This window comes from Mugil cephalus, chromosome 19 (genome assembly GCF_022458985.1).
Source record: "Mugil cephalus isolate CIBA_MC_2020 chromosome 19, CIBA_Mcephalus_1.1, whole genome shotgun sequence".
In the NCBI taxonomy this organism is placed as follows: Eukaryota; Metazoa; Chordata; class Actinopteri; order Mugiliformes; family Mugilidae; genus Mugil; species Mugil cephalus.
Window position 1 is genome coordinate 3,667,242 of NC_061788.1, and position 16,165 is coordinate 3,683,406.

The 16,165-nt window shown below is 40.6% G+C and overlaps 1 protein-coding gene across 1 annotated transcript; it reads right to left on the reverse strand.

The window, feature by feature from the left end:
• Nucleotides 1-110: 110 nt before the first annotated feature.
• On the reverse strand, nt 111-15,778 carry dmgdh (dimethylglycine dehydrogenase). Its single transcript, XM_047570601.1, has 16 exons — nt 15,468-15,778; nt 15,051-15,219; nt 13,704-13,802; nt 13,469-13,633; nt 12,411-12,615; nt 7,878-8,126; nt 7,588-7,786; nt 6,981-7,150; nt 6,708-6,861; nt 5,110-5,275; nt 4,878-5,008; nt 3,624-3,841; nt 2,195-2,352; nt 1,570-1,629; nt 1,348-1,482; nt 111-1,247 (listed from the first exon to the last, which is right to left on the reverse strand). The coding sequence occupies exons 1-16, from the start codon at nt 15,587-15,589 to the stop codon at nt 1,035-1,037; spliced, it is 2,613 nt and encodes an 870-aa protein (XP_047426557.1). The 5' UTR covers nt 15,590-15,778; the 3' UTR covers nt 111-1,034.
• Nucleotides 15,779-16,165: the final 387 nt, after the last annotated feature.

Sequence of the window (16,165 nt, forward strand, 5' to 3'; positions counted from 1 at the left end):
AATAAGAATACTAATGACTAAATTACGTGATGTGACACATGGGAGCTATTGGAAACCATCATAAATCTAATAAAAAATGAATAAAAGTAATCAAATAAATAAAAACATGATTCATATTAAATAATTCAAAACTTTAATATTATCAGTATCTCCATGACACCTGCTTTTATAAATTGTTAATTGGTTTAATTGGTTAGATACATTGCCAGGATGGTTTTGTTTTCCAGTAATGATAATCCCAATAACCACATGACTGATAAATGTAGAAAACAATATATAAAAGATAAAAGATGCCAAAACGAGAGCACAGAAAACTTTAAATTATAGTCACAGTCAGTTAATTGCTAATTTGGTTGTAATGGTGAAATAGTGACATCAACAGCATAACATGTTCCTATTTCTGTCTTTATTTATTGCCTTCTAATATCGTTGTCATGATATTTTCTTGTATACATTTAACACAGTTTGCTGTATATACTACAACAATGCAGCAAGAATGAACAACAAAGAGTGCAATGCTTTAATTATCAATGTATTAATGTACACATTAGTAAAAAAAAAAAAAAAGACATTTACAAAAGTCTTTGTACAGGATTCTTTTTGGTTATAATGTTCATATAGTTTGTTTGGCACAGTCTCAATGTCCTTTTACAGCATCGTTCATGAGATCCTACTTAAGGTTTAATTTGCCGCCTTTCTAACTGAAAATCAATTATTCTTCACTAGACCCGTAAACTTTTACCATCCATTTGTGGAATTAAAAAAAAAAAAAAAAATCAATCACTCTTCAAACACTTTAAGACACTGTGGTGCGAGGGCGACGCATTAACCGTTGTTGCGGCTCAGAAACACATTCAGAAGATGTAAATTCACACAACAAGTTTCTGTTTCTGAATATTACATGACTTCACCTTCACGTTTCTTTTCCTTCAGCTGATCTGCAGACACAAACAGTCCAGCACGTGGACCTTTTCATTTTTAATTCACAGTAGGGTCGTTCTTCATTAGCTGCTGAGTTAGCGGTTTAGCTGCGTTTATGCTTTGCCCTTCGCCTTCTTCTGCAGCCGGGTCCGCGTGGGCTCGGTGAGGACTAAGGGCTCCTGGATGACCATGGCGGCGTATTTCCTCCCCAGCAGCTCCACCTCCACCTTCTGGCCCACAGAGCAGAGGTCCAGGGGCAGGTAGGCGAAGGCCAGGCTCTGCTGGGAGCTGTAGCTATAGGCTCCGGATGTCGTGTTGCCGACCACCTGAAGAGGAAAAAAAAAAAAAAACGAGGGGCTCCAGCTGAGCGAGAGTAATCCCGTAATACACCAAATCTGTGAAGTGATTTTATGACTTGTTGCAAACCTTTCCATTGTGCCAGACCGTCTCGTTGCCTTCAGGGTCGATGTCATCCGTGTCTAAGCTGAGGTAGGACAGCTTCCTCTTCAGGCCCTTGGCCTTGATCTCCTGGAGGGCTGCTTTGCCAATAAAGTCTGCAGGCTGGACAAACACACAAACACAAACATCTTCTGATCCTATTCCCAGCTACGAAAGAAAGAAAGTCTGGAAAGTGAAGAGCACTCTCACCTTGTTCAGTTTAATGAAATAATCCAGCCCAGCTTCCAGAGGATTGGTATCGCAGTTCATCTGTGAAGATCGATTGACAAGTTGTAATTTTATGTACTAAAGGCTCCTTTAGACTGTGTGGCAGCAAGATATGGACACGTCAAACCAACATCAAAGAACCACCGGCAATGAAGGCTCCTGTAATGTTGTTAGTGGGAGGAGGGGGCTTTAGGTTTCTGTGGGTTGAGTTGGGGGGGGCCTGGTCTGGTCTAAGTGGGTGCTACATGTCTAAGTAACATCCACACGAATGAATACCAGGTCCAAAAGTGTCCTTGCAGAACAATGAATTGTCATAAGATGGTTTAAATGTTATTAACTTCTACTGTCAGTGGTCATAATGTTGTGGCGGATCGGTGTATGTTCTGAGCCTGCATGAGAGAAGTAATAACTCTACAAACCAGCTGGTGGCGCTAGTCTGTATTCATCATTCAAAGGGGAGAAACAGGAAGAGCCACTATTAGCTGGAAGGCTAGGAAGCTAGCACCGCAGATGCTTCACCGTTAGCAAACAGATCCTCTAACTCACACTAAGGAAGTGAACTGATGCATTTCCCTCTTAAACTGTTCCTATAAATATTTATTTGCACCTCAGCGCCCCAGCCTCTGAAGCCCTTCTCCAGCCTGAGCGAGGACATGGCGTAGGTGCCGAAATTGTCGATGCCCTCGTCTTTTCCCGCCTCCATCATGGCCTGGTACACGGCGGCCATGTTCTTCTGGTCAAGGTACAGCTCCCAGCCGAGCTCACCTACACAAACACAAACACACACATAATACAAGATGTTAAAGGATGCTGAGATACACCCAGAACCGAGTGCGTCAAGCAAGGAAAATATTAACTTATAGAGAAAAACTAATTCTCAAAATCTCTCCTTAAGGGAACAAATTGTCACAACAACTCACAATAATTGCTTCACATCCCATTTATTTTGATCAGTATCTCATCATTTTTGACTTGTTCTCATATTCATCTGTCATTATTTTACCTTGACAACTAATTTTTGTCTAATCTTTGCCTGTTAACTTGGATTTTAATATCTCATATTTGTGCATCAGCGCCTCCAAAGTTTGACTTGATCACATAGTTTTCTACCAGTAACTCAAACTATTTATATTTTTGTGTTATTATATCACCGTTTTGACTTGTTCTTATAGTTTTCCATCTTTGTCTCTCACAATTTTGACTCAACATTTCGTCATTTTAACTCAACAACTCGTTTTCTTTTCATATTTTTGCCAACTTTTGTCTATTAACTCAATATTTTGAGTCAATATCTCATATGTTCGTATAAATATATCATCATTTTGACTTGATCTCATATTTTCCATCAGTAACTCAAACATTGTCTTGACATTTTATATTTTGTTGTATAATTTTGAGTTGATGTCTCACATTTTAGCATCAGAAACTTAAAGATTTGACTTAATATCTCATATTTTGGCATCAGTCGCAGTCTTTAAGTTAATACCTAATAATTTTAAACCAGCATCTCATAATCAAGTCTGAGAAAAACTTAACATTTAGTTAATAGAGTTCGTACAAGTTCGTACATGCAATCCATAATATTGACATAATATTTAATATTTTTTAAAAGCCGGTCATAATTTTGTCTCATTAAATCCTATTTTTCATGTAGAATCTTTTATTTTTTCCAGAGTAACTCATCATTAATGACTTGTATATAACATGTCTGAGATAGTCATAACATTAACTTAGAGCCTCATATACGACCAGTATCTCATAATGTTGAGTTACAATCTCATATTTAAGTCTAAATAAGTCAGAATAATGTCTAAGCATCTCTTTGCTGAAGTCAAGTAGCTCCTACTTAACTCATGGTGAGTACTTCTCTGTACCTTGCTTAATATTTTATGTTTTCTTTACTTCTTTTTCAGCTTTGCACGTCCACAGACTTAGATCATTTCACTTGTTTATCCGTTTCCTTCATTCTGTCTAGTTTCCAGTTTGGTCGTAGTTTGTCTGAAAGAAACTGTCAAAGCAAACACAGCGAGCGTTACCCGTGTAGGAGATCCTGATGGCCCGGACAGGAATGCCGGCCAGCTGGATAGGCTTGCAGTGGAGAAATTTGAATCCGGCGTCACTCAAATCCTCGTCCGTCAGTTTCTGCAGAACTTTGCGGGCGTTCGGTCCCGCGATGCCCAGCACGCCGATGTCGTCCGTTACGTTGCTGATGTTGACGTCGTATCCTCCCTCAGCAACTTCTTTTTCTATCCACCTGAGGTCAAATTCACATATTGAAGTTATCAGGATCGGTGCAGTTGCTTGTTTGTGACCACTAGAGGTCGCAGACTCCCTCATTTTTTTTTCAGGCTGTAATTGAGACTTGTGTAGAAGCAGAGATCAGTGAAGTGGTCGCACATTCAGTCGTCCTATTGGAGCAGATGGAGGGGTGTCGTGGTAACAGCTGCTGAAAGGGGTTAAGTTTCTGAGATATAAAACAGACTTCGAGAGAGTTTTATCCAGCGCAGCTTGAGACTCAACTCTGGCCCATATTGGTTCGCTGACGTTTTGCCTCTTGGTTAATATTACGACCAGAATAATAAAAACATTTGCATGTGTGAGCGTGCACGGATTAATTTCTGCAAATATGCATGAAAATGATGAAAATTTCCCTCTGTAAATACCTGGAAATCTAATGCATCAAGACTTTTGAACCTCACTTTACCCATTATTCAGATTTCTGTTCTGGAAATGTATGCAAATTAGCGCATGTTTAAGTAGATAACTCCTCATCTGCATATTTAAGTATAAATTCACAGAAAACTGTTTCATGGTGATATCCATCAGTTAAAAATTTTACCCTATTCACCCGTAGTGTCTCGCCTTTAAGTACAAAGGTTAGATTGTAAATGTTTGAATTAAATGCACATGTTTCAACTAAAATTAATAAGTGATAAACAGCAGCCGTCTAGTGGTGACTGGTGGTATCACAACCTGAGTTAAACATTGAAAACCCAATTGTTCAATGCAATGTGGCATGGTCTTGTTAGCTCACTGTTATTATTATTATTATTATTATTTTTGAAGGAGTCACCATAGACATGCTGGAAAACCTTGGCGAGAGTCGCAGCTGTCTAAAAACGTTGCTACAATCGTCCAATCAGAGCTTTCAAAATGCACCGCGAATGAAATCATTGTGTTTTTAGGAGCTATCCATTACCCCAAGCTACTACAAACATTTTGAGATTTTACTGCAAAGTTAACTGCATCTAGGAAATAAGCTCAAGTGTGAACGGATTGATGATTTTTACCTGAGGTCGTGCAGCTCTGAGCCCGACCCTGTGATGAGCAGGAACTCTCCTGGTGCCACCTGTGTGATGGTGACCTCGGCGTAGACTCTCCCCTCGGGGGTCAACATGTGGCTGATATTGGTGAGGCCAACCTGAAAACACATGGGACAAAAAGTCAGAAACAACCGTTTTAAATGTGTACACTCAGTCTGTGGCAGCTGCAGTGAACAACAGTTCAACACATGTGCTCTACCTTCGGCATGGTGTTAGCAAACAGTCGATCCAGCAGCTTATGCGAGTCCTTCCCTTTCACCATGAACTTGCCAAAAGGCGTCAGGTCGATCACGCCCACCTTCTCCATCACCAGCCTGCACTCTCGGCCGACTGGTCCGAACCAGTTGGTGCGTCGGAAACTGGGACTGAGCGCAAAAATCAATGGGTCAATTGTTTTTACAAGCAGAACATTTTGTATTGGCAAATTTTATTGGGCGTAATAAATGTTACTTGTTCAAACAGACTTATATAAGGCTGGGAGGAATAAAGTAGCATATTCACAAGGATTTAAGCCACAACTGTCAACTACAGGCAACTTAAGTATGATTTAATTACTAATTTTAGCTTGTTAACACACTTACAAGGACACAGTACCGACATAAACCACCTTAAAATGGTGAACATGAGCTAAATGTTAAGATTAGCCTATTAGGAAAGCTCACAATGACACAATATTAATATTATAATGTATGTCTCATGGTTTATAATGGTAAATTTAAGCTGAATGCTAACATTATCATGCTAAAAATGCTCCAAATTACCCAATACTAACATCCGACGTCTTAAAATGGCGAGCGTTAGCTAAATGCTAACAGTCACAATGAACACACTGACGTTCATTGAGTGATATTTTGAAAGAGTGACCGTGTGCTAACCGCTAACATCATCATGCTAACGTGCTTACAATGAAAAACTATCATTTATGATATTTTAAAACGCTCAAAATGCGCCAAATGCTAAAATTTGCATGCTAAGACGCTCCCAGGGACACTAACATGCTGATGTTTAGCATGTAGCTATCATAGTTACCATGTTCACCATATTAATTTAGCTTCTTAGCATGCTAACATAAGCTAATTAGTACACAAAGTGCATTTAAGGAAGACAAAAAAGTAGAAATTTGGCCTAGATGTTGTTGCTACGGACAGAATCACAAAGTTATAACCATTCCTGCTTTTAGAGAACTAAAGCTGACCTACTGACTACAGCAATATCCGTGTCCATGACACATATAAGCCAAGTACGCAGCAACTGAAAGAGACAACTGGATTGCACACTCAGGGTTTGTCACAAGTCCAAATGCTCAGTGGATCATCTCAAGGAATCAGTGTCTGTGTGGTTCTTGAGATCCTACGTGTACAGCTGCATGTGTTGCTGAATGTTAGCAGCTGTTTTTCCAGTGCATCTAACTGGTTCCCTTACGCTGCTGCTGCTTTGAGTTAGCGGCACTGTTAGATAATATGTGCTGAGCTTGTCTCTGCGCTAACTGAAAGGAATTTTTACTCTAACATGTAAGAGAAAGATTTGTGTTACTGATGTGCTAAGTTGTACTCATGCACTGTTACTATATTCTCCCTGTTTAACCACAGTGATGACAGGCTATTGTAAAAAGAAAACAGAGAGAGTGGATGTGGTGAAGGAATGGTGCAATTGCTTGTTAATTAGGAGAGGTTTTATAAAAACCAAAAGCTAAAGAGCATTTTGTTCAAACGTCTAACTCTGGAAACAACCGCTATTGTTCTAGCCTAACAGTTGCGGTAGGGATTTTGGCTGTCAGAGAAGATTTACAAGTCTTACTTATATCCAGTTTCATCTCCAGGCTTGTAGAACCAATGAGGTTGTTCCCAGCCTGCATGGAAACCCATGGACGCTTTGTCCTTCAGCAGCTCATAAACACCGCTTGTCCGGCTGGTTGGCCGACCAGCAAAACGCTCCTCCTTGGGGTAACCGACTGAAAAACACCAGCACAATAAGGAGGACATAGCGTTTTTTTTTTTTTTTAAAGTGAAAAAAACATGAGAAGGTTTTGAAGAATTTCCGCTGGGGTCGGCATATTTATCTTCTTCTTACCCACATTGTTGAAGCCATAGGATTCGCGAGCTTTAGCGCACATGAAGGGAACGTCCGTCCACTTCCCGTAGCGATTGGGGTCGCATTCGATCAGGTCGTAGGGAGGCTCTCCGTTCCTAATCCAGTCGCTCAGGAACTTACCGATACCGCCGGCATGGATAACGCCATACCTGAACACAGAGAGAGGTTAGCAAAACCATCAGGGTGAGCGTTCAGCAAAACTGAGAGCATAAAATAAATGATAGTGCATTGGTTTTATACCATTTTTAGATTGTTGGCATTATTCATTCGCTCACACAGTCACACCCTGATGGTGGTAAACTACCTCAGTAGTAGTCGCTGCCAATTCGCGCCTATGGCCTCTTCAATCACCACCACAATCATACACCAAGAAGCAAGGTGGGTAAAGTGTCTTGCTTAAAGACACAATGGACAGACTAGAGATAGGGCGGAAACAAACCTCTACCTCCAAGCTACTGCCGCCCAACATGGGTCAATGGGGTTAATTTTAGGTTTGGACAATATCTAACCTCTCGTTTTCACTATACAACTATCTGCACGCATTCCTTTCACCACAGTTTTAAAAACCCTGATGCGACCCACACACCCAAAGCCGATGGCAGTCCAGTAGTTGCGAACTCCCTGAAAAGGTCCGACCATGGGCAGCAGGTCGGGGGTGTACGTGATCGGTCCAGACACAATATTGATGATGTCGGCTTTCTTCAGCACCGGGACCATCTCCATGGCCATCTCAACGTGCTCCATGATCCTGTCGAGATCCGACTCAAACAGCTCCTTACCGAAACCTGAGGAGACCAGATGGGGACGAGATGGACATATGGTAATAAGTAGAAATAAAAGAAATAATTCACAAGTCTTCATCCATGGCAAACAGACCTGGAGGGACTCCATCTCTGACCCAGGAGTCCTGTAGCACCATCTTCTCCATCTTCTCGTACGGGCCAAACAGCAGGCCGTCTCTTTCCTGGCGTAGGTAGTAAGAGCCCTCCAGGTCCCTGATGACGGCCAGCTCCTTCTTCAGAGCCTTCACCTCTGGGACGGTTGCCGTGACGACGTACTGGTGATGCACTGGGATGGTGGGGTGGTCGAAACCAATCATCTGGCCCAACTCTCTGGCCCAGAAACCTAAAAAAGCCATCAAGCAAATTAGCTGAAAAAAGGCTGGTCCCTTCCTTTTTTTTCTTTTTGGGTTATTATATGGCTAGGATTAGCTTAGCTTAGCTTAGCTTAGCTTAGCAACTGTAAACAGAAGAAACTTATTTAATCAAACACCAAAGTGTGAAAACAGAAGTTATACTTCAAGTCTTGCTCTACTTGAAAAGAGCAAGACTTGGCATTTCCGTCTGTTTCCAGTCTTTCGCTTAAGTGAGACTTCATATTTAACATTTAGACACAAAGCTGCTTTCTTTTCGTCTAACGTCCAATAGGAAATTCCAAAAATTACAAATTATTAATTTAAGGTCATCTTTTTTTCCATTATGCGTTTCTACGCAAAAAACAATTGGAAAATTGGTAACAGAACGTTCTAAATAAGCCTCCATGTTTTATTGGAGCATATAATGTGGGGTTTATGTCTCCTGGTGGACGCACAAATCTTAGGTGAATGGATATGTTTGTATGTTAGAAGCTCCACCACCTGAAACAGGCCCCCGCCCCTTTTTTTATGATTACCTAAATAAAATCAGAAGCGAATGAGAAAACAAGATTTAGCCAGCTGATTTTAAAGGGTGACATGTAATTTTCCATAGCGCATGTAAACACAGATACATCCAAACAGCCAGTAGCAAAAATAGACACACGGCAAAAACCGAGCAACAAGCCCCACACTTTGAAACACACATTATATTGAGAAAATAGCAGCGATTTTAATGTCAGCCACGAGGAAGTAATTTACGAGGCACACCACAAGTGTCTGATGTATAAACATGGGAGCATTTACAAGCTGAACAAGAACACTGGACCTGGAAAAGTCAAGATGAATTGCAACCAAATGTGCGGTGGATTTTACAGTCTATAAACCCGGAGAGATCAAAGAGTTGAAAACTGAGCCACATTGTTATTTCCTAAAGACACCTGACATGAGAGTACAGTTAGCCTCAGGATTTACAATCATATAGATCATGGAACAGCAGCAGTTTGTGTTGCTCCAGCTCTGTAAAATACATTAAATGACAGATGTATAATCTCTTCTTGAATCAGTTATCTGATAAATAAACTTCACAATAAAACTTTGGATCCACCTGAAGTACAACAAAGTTTGCTTTATAGATTGACAGCCTCAAAACAAATAAGCCATGTTTTGGGTCTGTTGGTGGGAAATGTGAACAAAGATCAATAAGTAAACTCAAGTATTGATCTCTGTTGCTATCTTCAGCAATGTGTTGACACGGTGAGTCTTACAAACAGTGCTTTACCTTTTTCAAATATTCTATATGCACACAAAATCCCAGGCTGCTTATGCTAAGTGCAGGGCTGCAGAAGCATGGTTAACTGTGCACAGGACCGATTCAGTGTTACCAAAGGAGAAAGACGATAAATGCAGCACATCATAAATAAAGCAACTTTTGAGACAAGCCTTGGTATTTCCACATCATCATCATCATCATCATCACTCCATCCACACCATCAGTTTCCCTATTCTCGAGTCCAAACTTGTGGTGGGCAGGTCAATGCAACCTGTGTGAGTTAAAAGTAAACAGCTGAGATAAACAGTTCAAATGTTAGCTAGCCAAAATAAAATGTCTGAATAGTTCACTTAAAGTAATGGATAAGTAGTTTAATAGTTAGCCCAGTTCAAATAATTAGCTACACATATAAACAGCCTATTGTATATATTGTAGCTAGCTAGAATTAGGCTAAACCGATTAAAGTTAGCTAAAAAAAAAAAAGTGAAAATAGCTAACAAAGGGTGGTAATCTGTCAATGACGCAATTTAGGTTAAAAAAGGAAATGTTTCAAAAAGCTAGCTAAAAATAAACCTGTGTTAGCCAGGGGTAAATGATAAGCTAAATTTATTGGGGCTGAATTGGTGAGCTAAAATTGCTAAACTGCTAAAATAGCTACAAATAATGGATACATTTCTGAGTTAAAATGGCTCCACTGTTGTTGGCTTTGAGTAATGGACAAACAGCTGTAATTGTACGCAAAAATAAATAAATGACTGAACTGTTAACATAAATGTAAGCAAAATTACTCAAATGTTTGCTCGAAGTGATGGATAAACAGTTAGTTTGTTTGTTAGCCAAGTTATGGATAAATGATTGAAAAAGCTAAATAAAAATAATAAATTAAAATGGTCAAACAGTTATGACTCATAAATTAAATTGGCTAAAGATTTCAAAAAATTAGCATTGATGAACAGTTGTGTATTAAATGGATAAATAGGTTGAAACATCAAGCCTCTACTAATCCAAGCTGCATAACAAATGCAAACTTAAGCAAACATGTATGAGCTAACATGTATGGACAAATCTGCTTTAAAAGTTTATCTTTTCATAATGATTAACCGCAGTTAAACAGCGGTTAGTCACACAAAAAGAAGCTGCAGATGAAGCTTGGCAAAGAACATTACTGCTAAACATATGCATTTGCAGACTTGTAGGTATGAAAAATATAGTCAAAACATTGCCCCTCCCTGGCTTATTTCTGAAAGTCCATCCTTTGGGGTCACATACTAGAGAACAGGACCTCTGGCTTTGATTTACACTCTCATTAACTCCACAGATTTCAGGGTTTACAACAGTGAACTAACTTTTACAAAAACTAGATGTGGGGGAGGGAATGGCTGCACAGAAGAAGAGGATATTCTTCTCGGGTGAGGCCCCGAGGAGGTGTAGCTATGTGAAAATTGACATAAAAAGTGTTATGTAATCTCAAGAAAACTGGTTATTGTGTGGGTTCTGAACCACTCACTAACGTGAGCACAGTGAATAAAGAAAAAGCTGAGGCTTCATGGTGTGTGGATATTTAAGGACGAATTTTTAAACTAGCTGCTTCTTTCCCACTGGGTTATTTTCTGCAGCGTGTTTGTGGTTGCAAAAGCCTACATTCGTCCTCAAAACGTCAAGAACGGAAATCTGCATGTGTGATAATTGCGTCTCAGGAATGAGTGTAAACAAACACACCCATGTGATGCATCCACTAGAGATCAGAACAGCAATCCAGGTAAACTGCAAATTCTTGCATGCACACAGAAGATCAGCACAGCAGTTGCAGCAGCAATAAGCAAAACAAAAAGTCCCTTCTAACAGGAGGAGTGTATGTGCTGCTGCTACTAGATTGGATGAAATCTGAACTACTGGCTCGTTTGGATTGGCTGTCCAACACAGTGACGGCAAAAGGTCAGGAGGGCCACAACACGGCTGGCTTTAACCAGAGTACAGAATGTGCAAATTTAGGAAGAAGATGTGTATGCAGCTGGAGAACATTTGTTCTGCTGCACAGTTTTGTTCTTCTATACCATTTACAGCTTAATGCTTGTGTCTGTGCAACATTTCAAGGGAGAAATGCACAAATACATGCACAAATTTAAATCGTGCATTGCAAAGAAGTCTGCAAGTTTGAAGTGCAGTTAATATTTAATTCAATTTAGGTGTTTTTGTCCATTTAAGCTGCACAGGTTCTGCAGAAAATGATGACTCATGAATAGTTTCTTGTGTTTTGTCCCTACTCTAGCCTATATACTATAAACTATAATGCACTAGAGCAAATTCCTGAACGGCTGCCAGAAAAACAAGCAAAAGCAAGAGTGAGGACACAGGAATGAAAGGAGTCATTGCCAACTAAATCTCCCCAGAACTGGTATGACCCAGTTCAAGCCAAACACTCACTTCCCTGAACGCTGTAAGCAGTGGTCTGTGCGGGCAAAGGTCTCCCGACTTAGATAAGATATTTTATTGTCTGCATTAATCTTGCACCACTAACGAATCAGATATTTGGTGGAATCCACCAATTTTCCTCCAAAACAGTCACATCAATACCAATTTTCATATATATATAATTAACCTTTTTCTACATAGAAAAAAGAGGAATGACAGGCTTTGTGGTTTCTCCTTCATGCATCTTGCTCAAATGAGTCATGTACCTAGCTTGGTAAATTTGACTTAGAGTATCCAAAACCAATGAAACAAAAACAAATACAGTAGGTGTTGTTCTTATTTGATGCCTGATGCAACAAAAGTCACTGAAATGATGAGAAAAACTGCACCCGAGCTCAATTTGTTAACTATTTTCGAGCTGTAAACGTTGCTGCAGAGTCCAAATATCAACTGAACAGCATTCTGCTGTTAGTGCAAGATAAAAAACAAACATACTTTCATGAATTCATGCCTAAACTGGATTGATGTTCTTTTTAATCTTCGGTTTCAGAGTGAACGTGGATGCAGAATACGAAGGCTCAACAGCACGAACCTGCCGTGTTGACGATGCGATTCGCCCGAATCGTGCCGTGAGGAGTCTGGACGTCCCACTTGCCATCGGATGTCGGGTTGAGGGCGGTGACTGGAGCTGGGTTGTAGATCTGGGCCCCGTACATGCGAGCTCCAGCAGCCAGAGCCATCGTCAGGGAGTAAGGGTCAATGTGACCGTCTCCTGGGGTGTAAAGACCAGCCAACACCTGAAAGCACACAAATGATACTACTTACACTCATACTAGTATTATTCTTGTCAAATTTTTACATTATAACCAGTGTGTGACACAAAATGGACCGGGTTCTTCCACCCAAAAGGTAGTTCCTCTCTTGAAAGTTGTGCATTCTGATACAAACTTCATTAAAATTTGCACAACAACTGCTGCTCCAGTTAATTTGCTCAAAATCCCGTTGAACTATAAATGAGATCTAAAAGGCTAAAATGCTGAAAAAACACATACGTGGATGTATTTGTATGCACTAGACAGAAAAAACAAATGGACAAAAACTATCATTTAAAAAAGAAAAATATACCTAAAAGAGGATATTTTGCAGATGAAGAAGAAATGTAGCATATTTACTGTCTCCACACCACTTAATAGATTAAATAAACAACAGTTATTTGGCTCCATAGGCACTATTTAAGAAAAATTTTTTGTAAAACAACAGCAAGTTGCATCCAAGTGACAAACTCTGGGGCTGAAAATAATGAAAACAAAGCACTTGCAATTTAATAAATGGCCACTAAAGGCTCGGTGCAAAAACATCCAGGGTAAAATATCTACAGCAGAACTAGACCTAGTTTAAAGTTTGGTACAAAATAACACCAAACTAATAAAATAAAACCCAGTCACTGCTGCTTTAAGTGACATCAGCTCCACATCCTTCAGCGCCAAGATGGCGGCGGCCACAGTCACCGCACTGAGCTTCAGAACCACTCTTCACTTATCCCATGGGTGATGCCACGGAGACTTTGTCCAGTTTTTTGTCCATATAAAGAAATTTTCCACCAATCAGTGTCTTATTTAATCACATAAAGCCTCAGTGTTTCATACAGACCTTGTCAATATTAAGCAGAGGGAAGAGCTCGTGGACCTTTTCCGGTCCGATGAAGTACTGTTCCGTCACGTGCCAGTGCGTGCGGGTCATCTGGTACCTCATCTCGTCCACTCGAGCTGCCGTTGAAGCGATGCGGACGCTGCCGGGCTGGTGAAAGCCCACCGCCTGCACAAAGAGAAAGACGTTATGAAATGCACCTACACGCTTAAAATGTACAAGCGCCGATGCACCTCACCTGTCCAGTCTCGGCCTCCAGGCTCTCGTATAATTTGATGCTGTCGTAGTGGACTTTCTTGAGGTTGATGCCTGGATGGTAATATGTCGTCAAACCAGCCTGAAACACAGTCATGATGGATGAAAGGGGGAAAAAAACATTAATTAACAGAGAATTTAACTTAAAGCTGCATTAAATTATTGTCGGCCACTAGGGGGCAGCAGAAAGGAATCATAATAATAACTTCTTAAGCGTTTGCTATGTAGATATACAAATCATGTTTTTGGACACCTAATCAATATATATTTAACTCCCTTTTAGCTGTTTTAGCTCAACCACTTAGCTTGTAGCTAACTGCATGCTGTTTAGTGCTGGTTAGGTAGCCCTGGAAAAAAAAAAGAGCTACCTAGCGAATATCATTTTCTGCTAAAATATTGTGGGGGAAAAAAGAGTAACTAAGTTGCACATGTCTTCCTTGGTGCATGATGGGAGAGGTTCCAGACACCGGTTTACTTCACTCTGACGAGTCAAACGTGTATTAATAGCACGAGCGTGTAGATCTCGTAGGGGCACAAGTGGGTCAAGACCTCAAATGCCGTGAAAACCGATAACGTGGCAGCTGCACTCGGTGGAATCTTCGGACGAGGCGAACAAGAAACAGCTGTTAACACCTCGACTAAATGAGACTGTCGAGGAAGAACTAAAACCCTTGGCGATAAGCTTTAATAAGATTTTTTAAAATTATTAATAAACAGTTTGATTTTTATTAATTTATTAATTAAATATATAACAAACATGACTGGGGGAAAAGTTTAATTGAAATAACTTAGTTCAATGAGTGGCGGATGTAATTTTGAGACTATTCCTTATTTCCAGGGTTTGAATTGTGAGTATTTGCTACTTTCCTTTATTATTATGAAAACTGAATATAAATCAGCATTGAGACTATTTTGGAAATGAGAGAAAGTTTAAATGTTTGAAGCAAAATTGATCAAAAAATAATACTTATAATGATCCATGTGGGTATGAGTGTCTTTTTGTGTGTGTGTTTGTTTTTACATTTTATGAACCAAATGATTAAGAAAATAGTCAATTAAAAGGAACACATGTTAATATTAGTTGTCAGTTGCAGCTTTTGTCTTATGTGATGTGTGGATTTTTGGAACAGGTGCTCACTTTGTACTTTTGGACAATGAAAATCATCATGTAGAACAGAAATATTCATGTGCTGAATACGGTTAAAACGGCCGTGAAGATACCATGGGACACAGGCCACCTGGTGTCTCAAGGCCACCTTCACCTCCATTTAACCTGGGGACCATCCGACCGGCTGAGTTCCTACACTAATTTCAACTTTCGCAGACGTACAGCGTGCCAGGTGGACCCAGCCGTCAGCTCAGACTTCTCCAGCAGCACCACATCCTTCATGCCCCCTTTGGCCAGGTGATAGGCCAAGCTGACGCCCACACAGCCGCCACCGATGATGACGGTGTCTGCAGTGTCCTTCCACCGCTTTCCCAAAACAGTGTTTGCATCGCTGAAAAAGACAGGAACAGTTTGGGAAAGTTATTAGTCGCGGGTTTTCATTGACGTGCACGTCCGTGCCGCATGCACAGGTGTGCAGTGAACTATTTTTCATACCTGCACGTAAGGATTGGTTACTGGACGTGACTGTGCATGACGCCTGCTTGTCATTTAAAGCTTTGACGCATAAATGAATCAGCTGTGCCAACCAAATTTAATCCCGAGGCTTATTAAAACTCATCTGAGTCGAACAGATCTCACCTCTGTTCTGCTTGTTTCCATGAAGTGCTGCAGATGGTCCTCAGAGGAAGCCGAGCAACTCCACGACGCGCGGATAAATCTCTCCGCAACTGGCCGCTGACGAGGTTTAGTAACCGAGACATGACTAATGTTTAAAATAAAACAGCAAAAGCAACGCAAAGCATAACCAGCCCCCCTCTGCGTGGACCCCCGTACTGCCGAGAGAAGTCACAAATATCCCCACTTTTGCGCTGACACGCGCTTTGGCACGCCCACAGGTCCGTCCGAGAACCAAAGTGTGCGCGAAACTTTACCCAAGCCCTCGAGCCAAGTTAACGCTTTATGCGCCGAGAGTCCGGATGTAGGTCACACGGTGGTTGCAGAGAGAGAAAAAAAAATGTTTGTTAACGGTTTCTGAGCAATCTACAGGGACACATTTATCTGTGAGCGGTCCTTGAGCCTGTCGCTGCAACACAGACTTTAACCCAACTGGAACGGCTGCAGCAGGTTTGAACTGGACGTTTATCCTGGTGTCTGGTTTGTATAAACACTGAGATGCAGCAGGGACACATCTCTGAACTCATTTTGCGCTGTGAATGTGATAATAAAGACTTATCTTTATTTTTTTCCCATTACCAATTATATTGAGCAAATAATTAGCACATAAAGAACAATAACTAAAATTGTCGTTATGTGAATTTATTTAATTTTAGATGCGT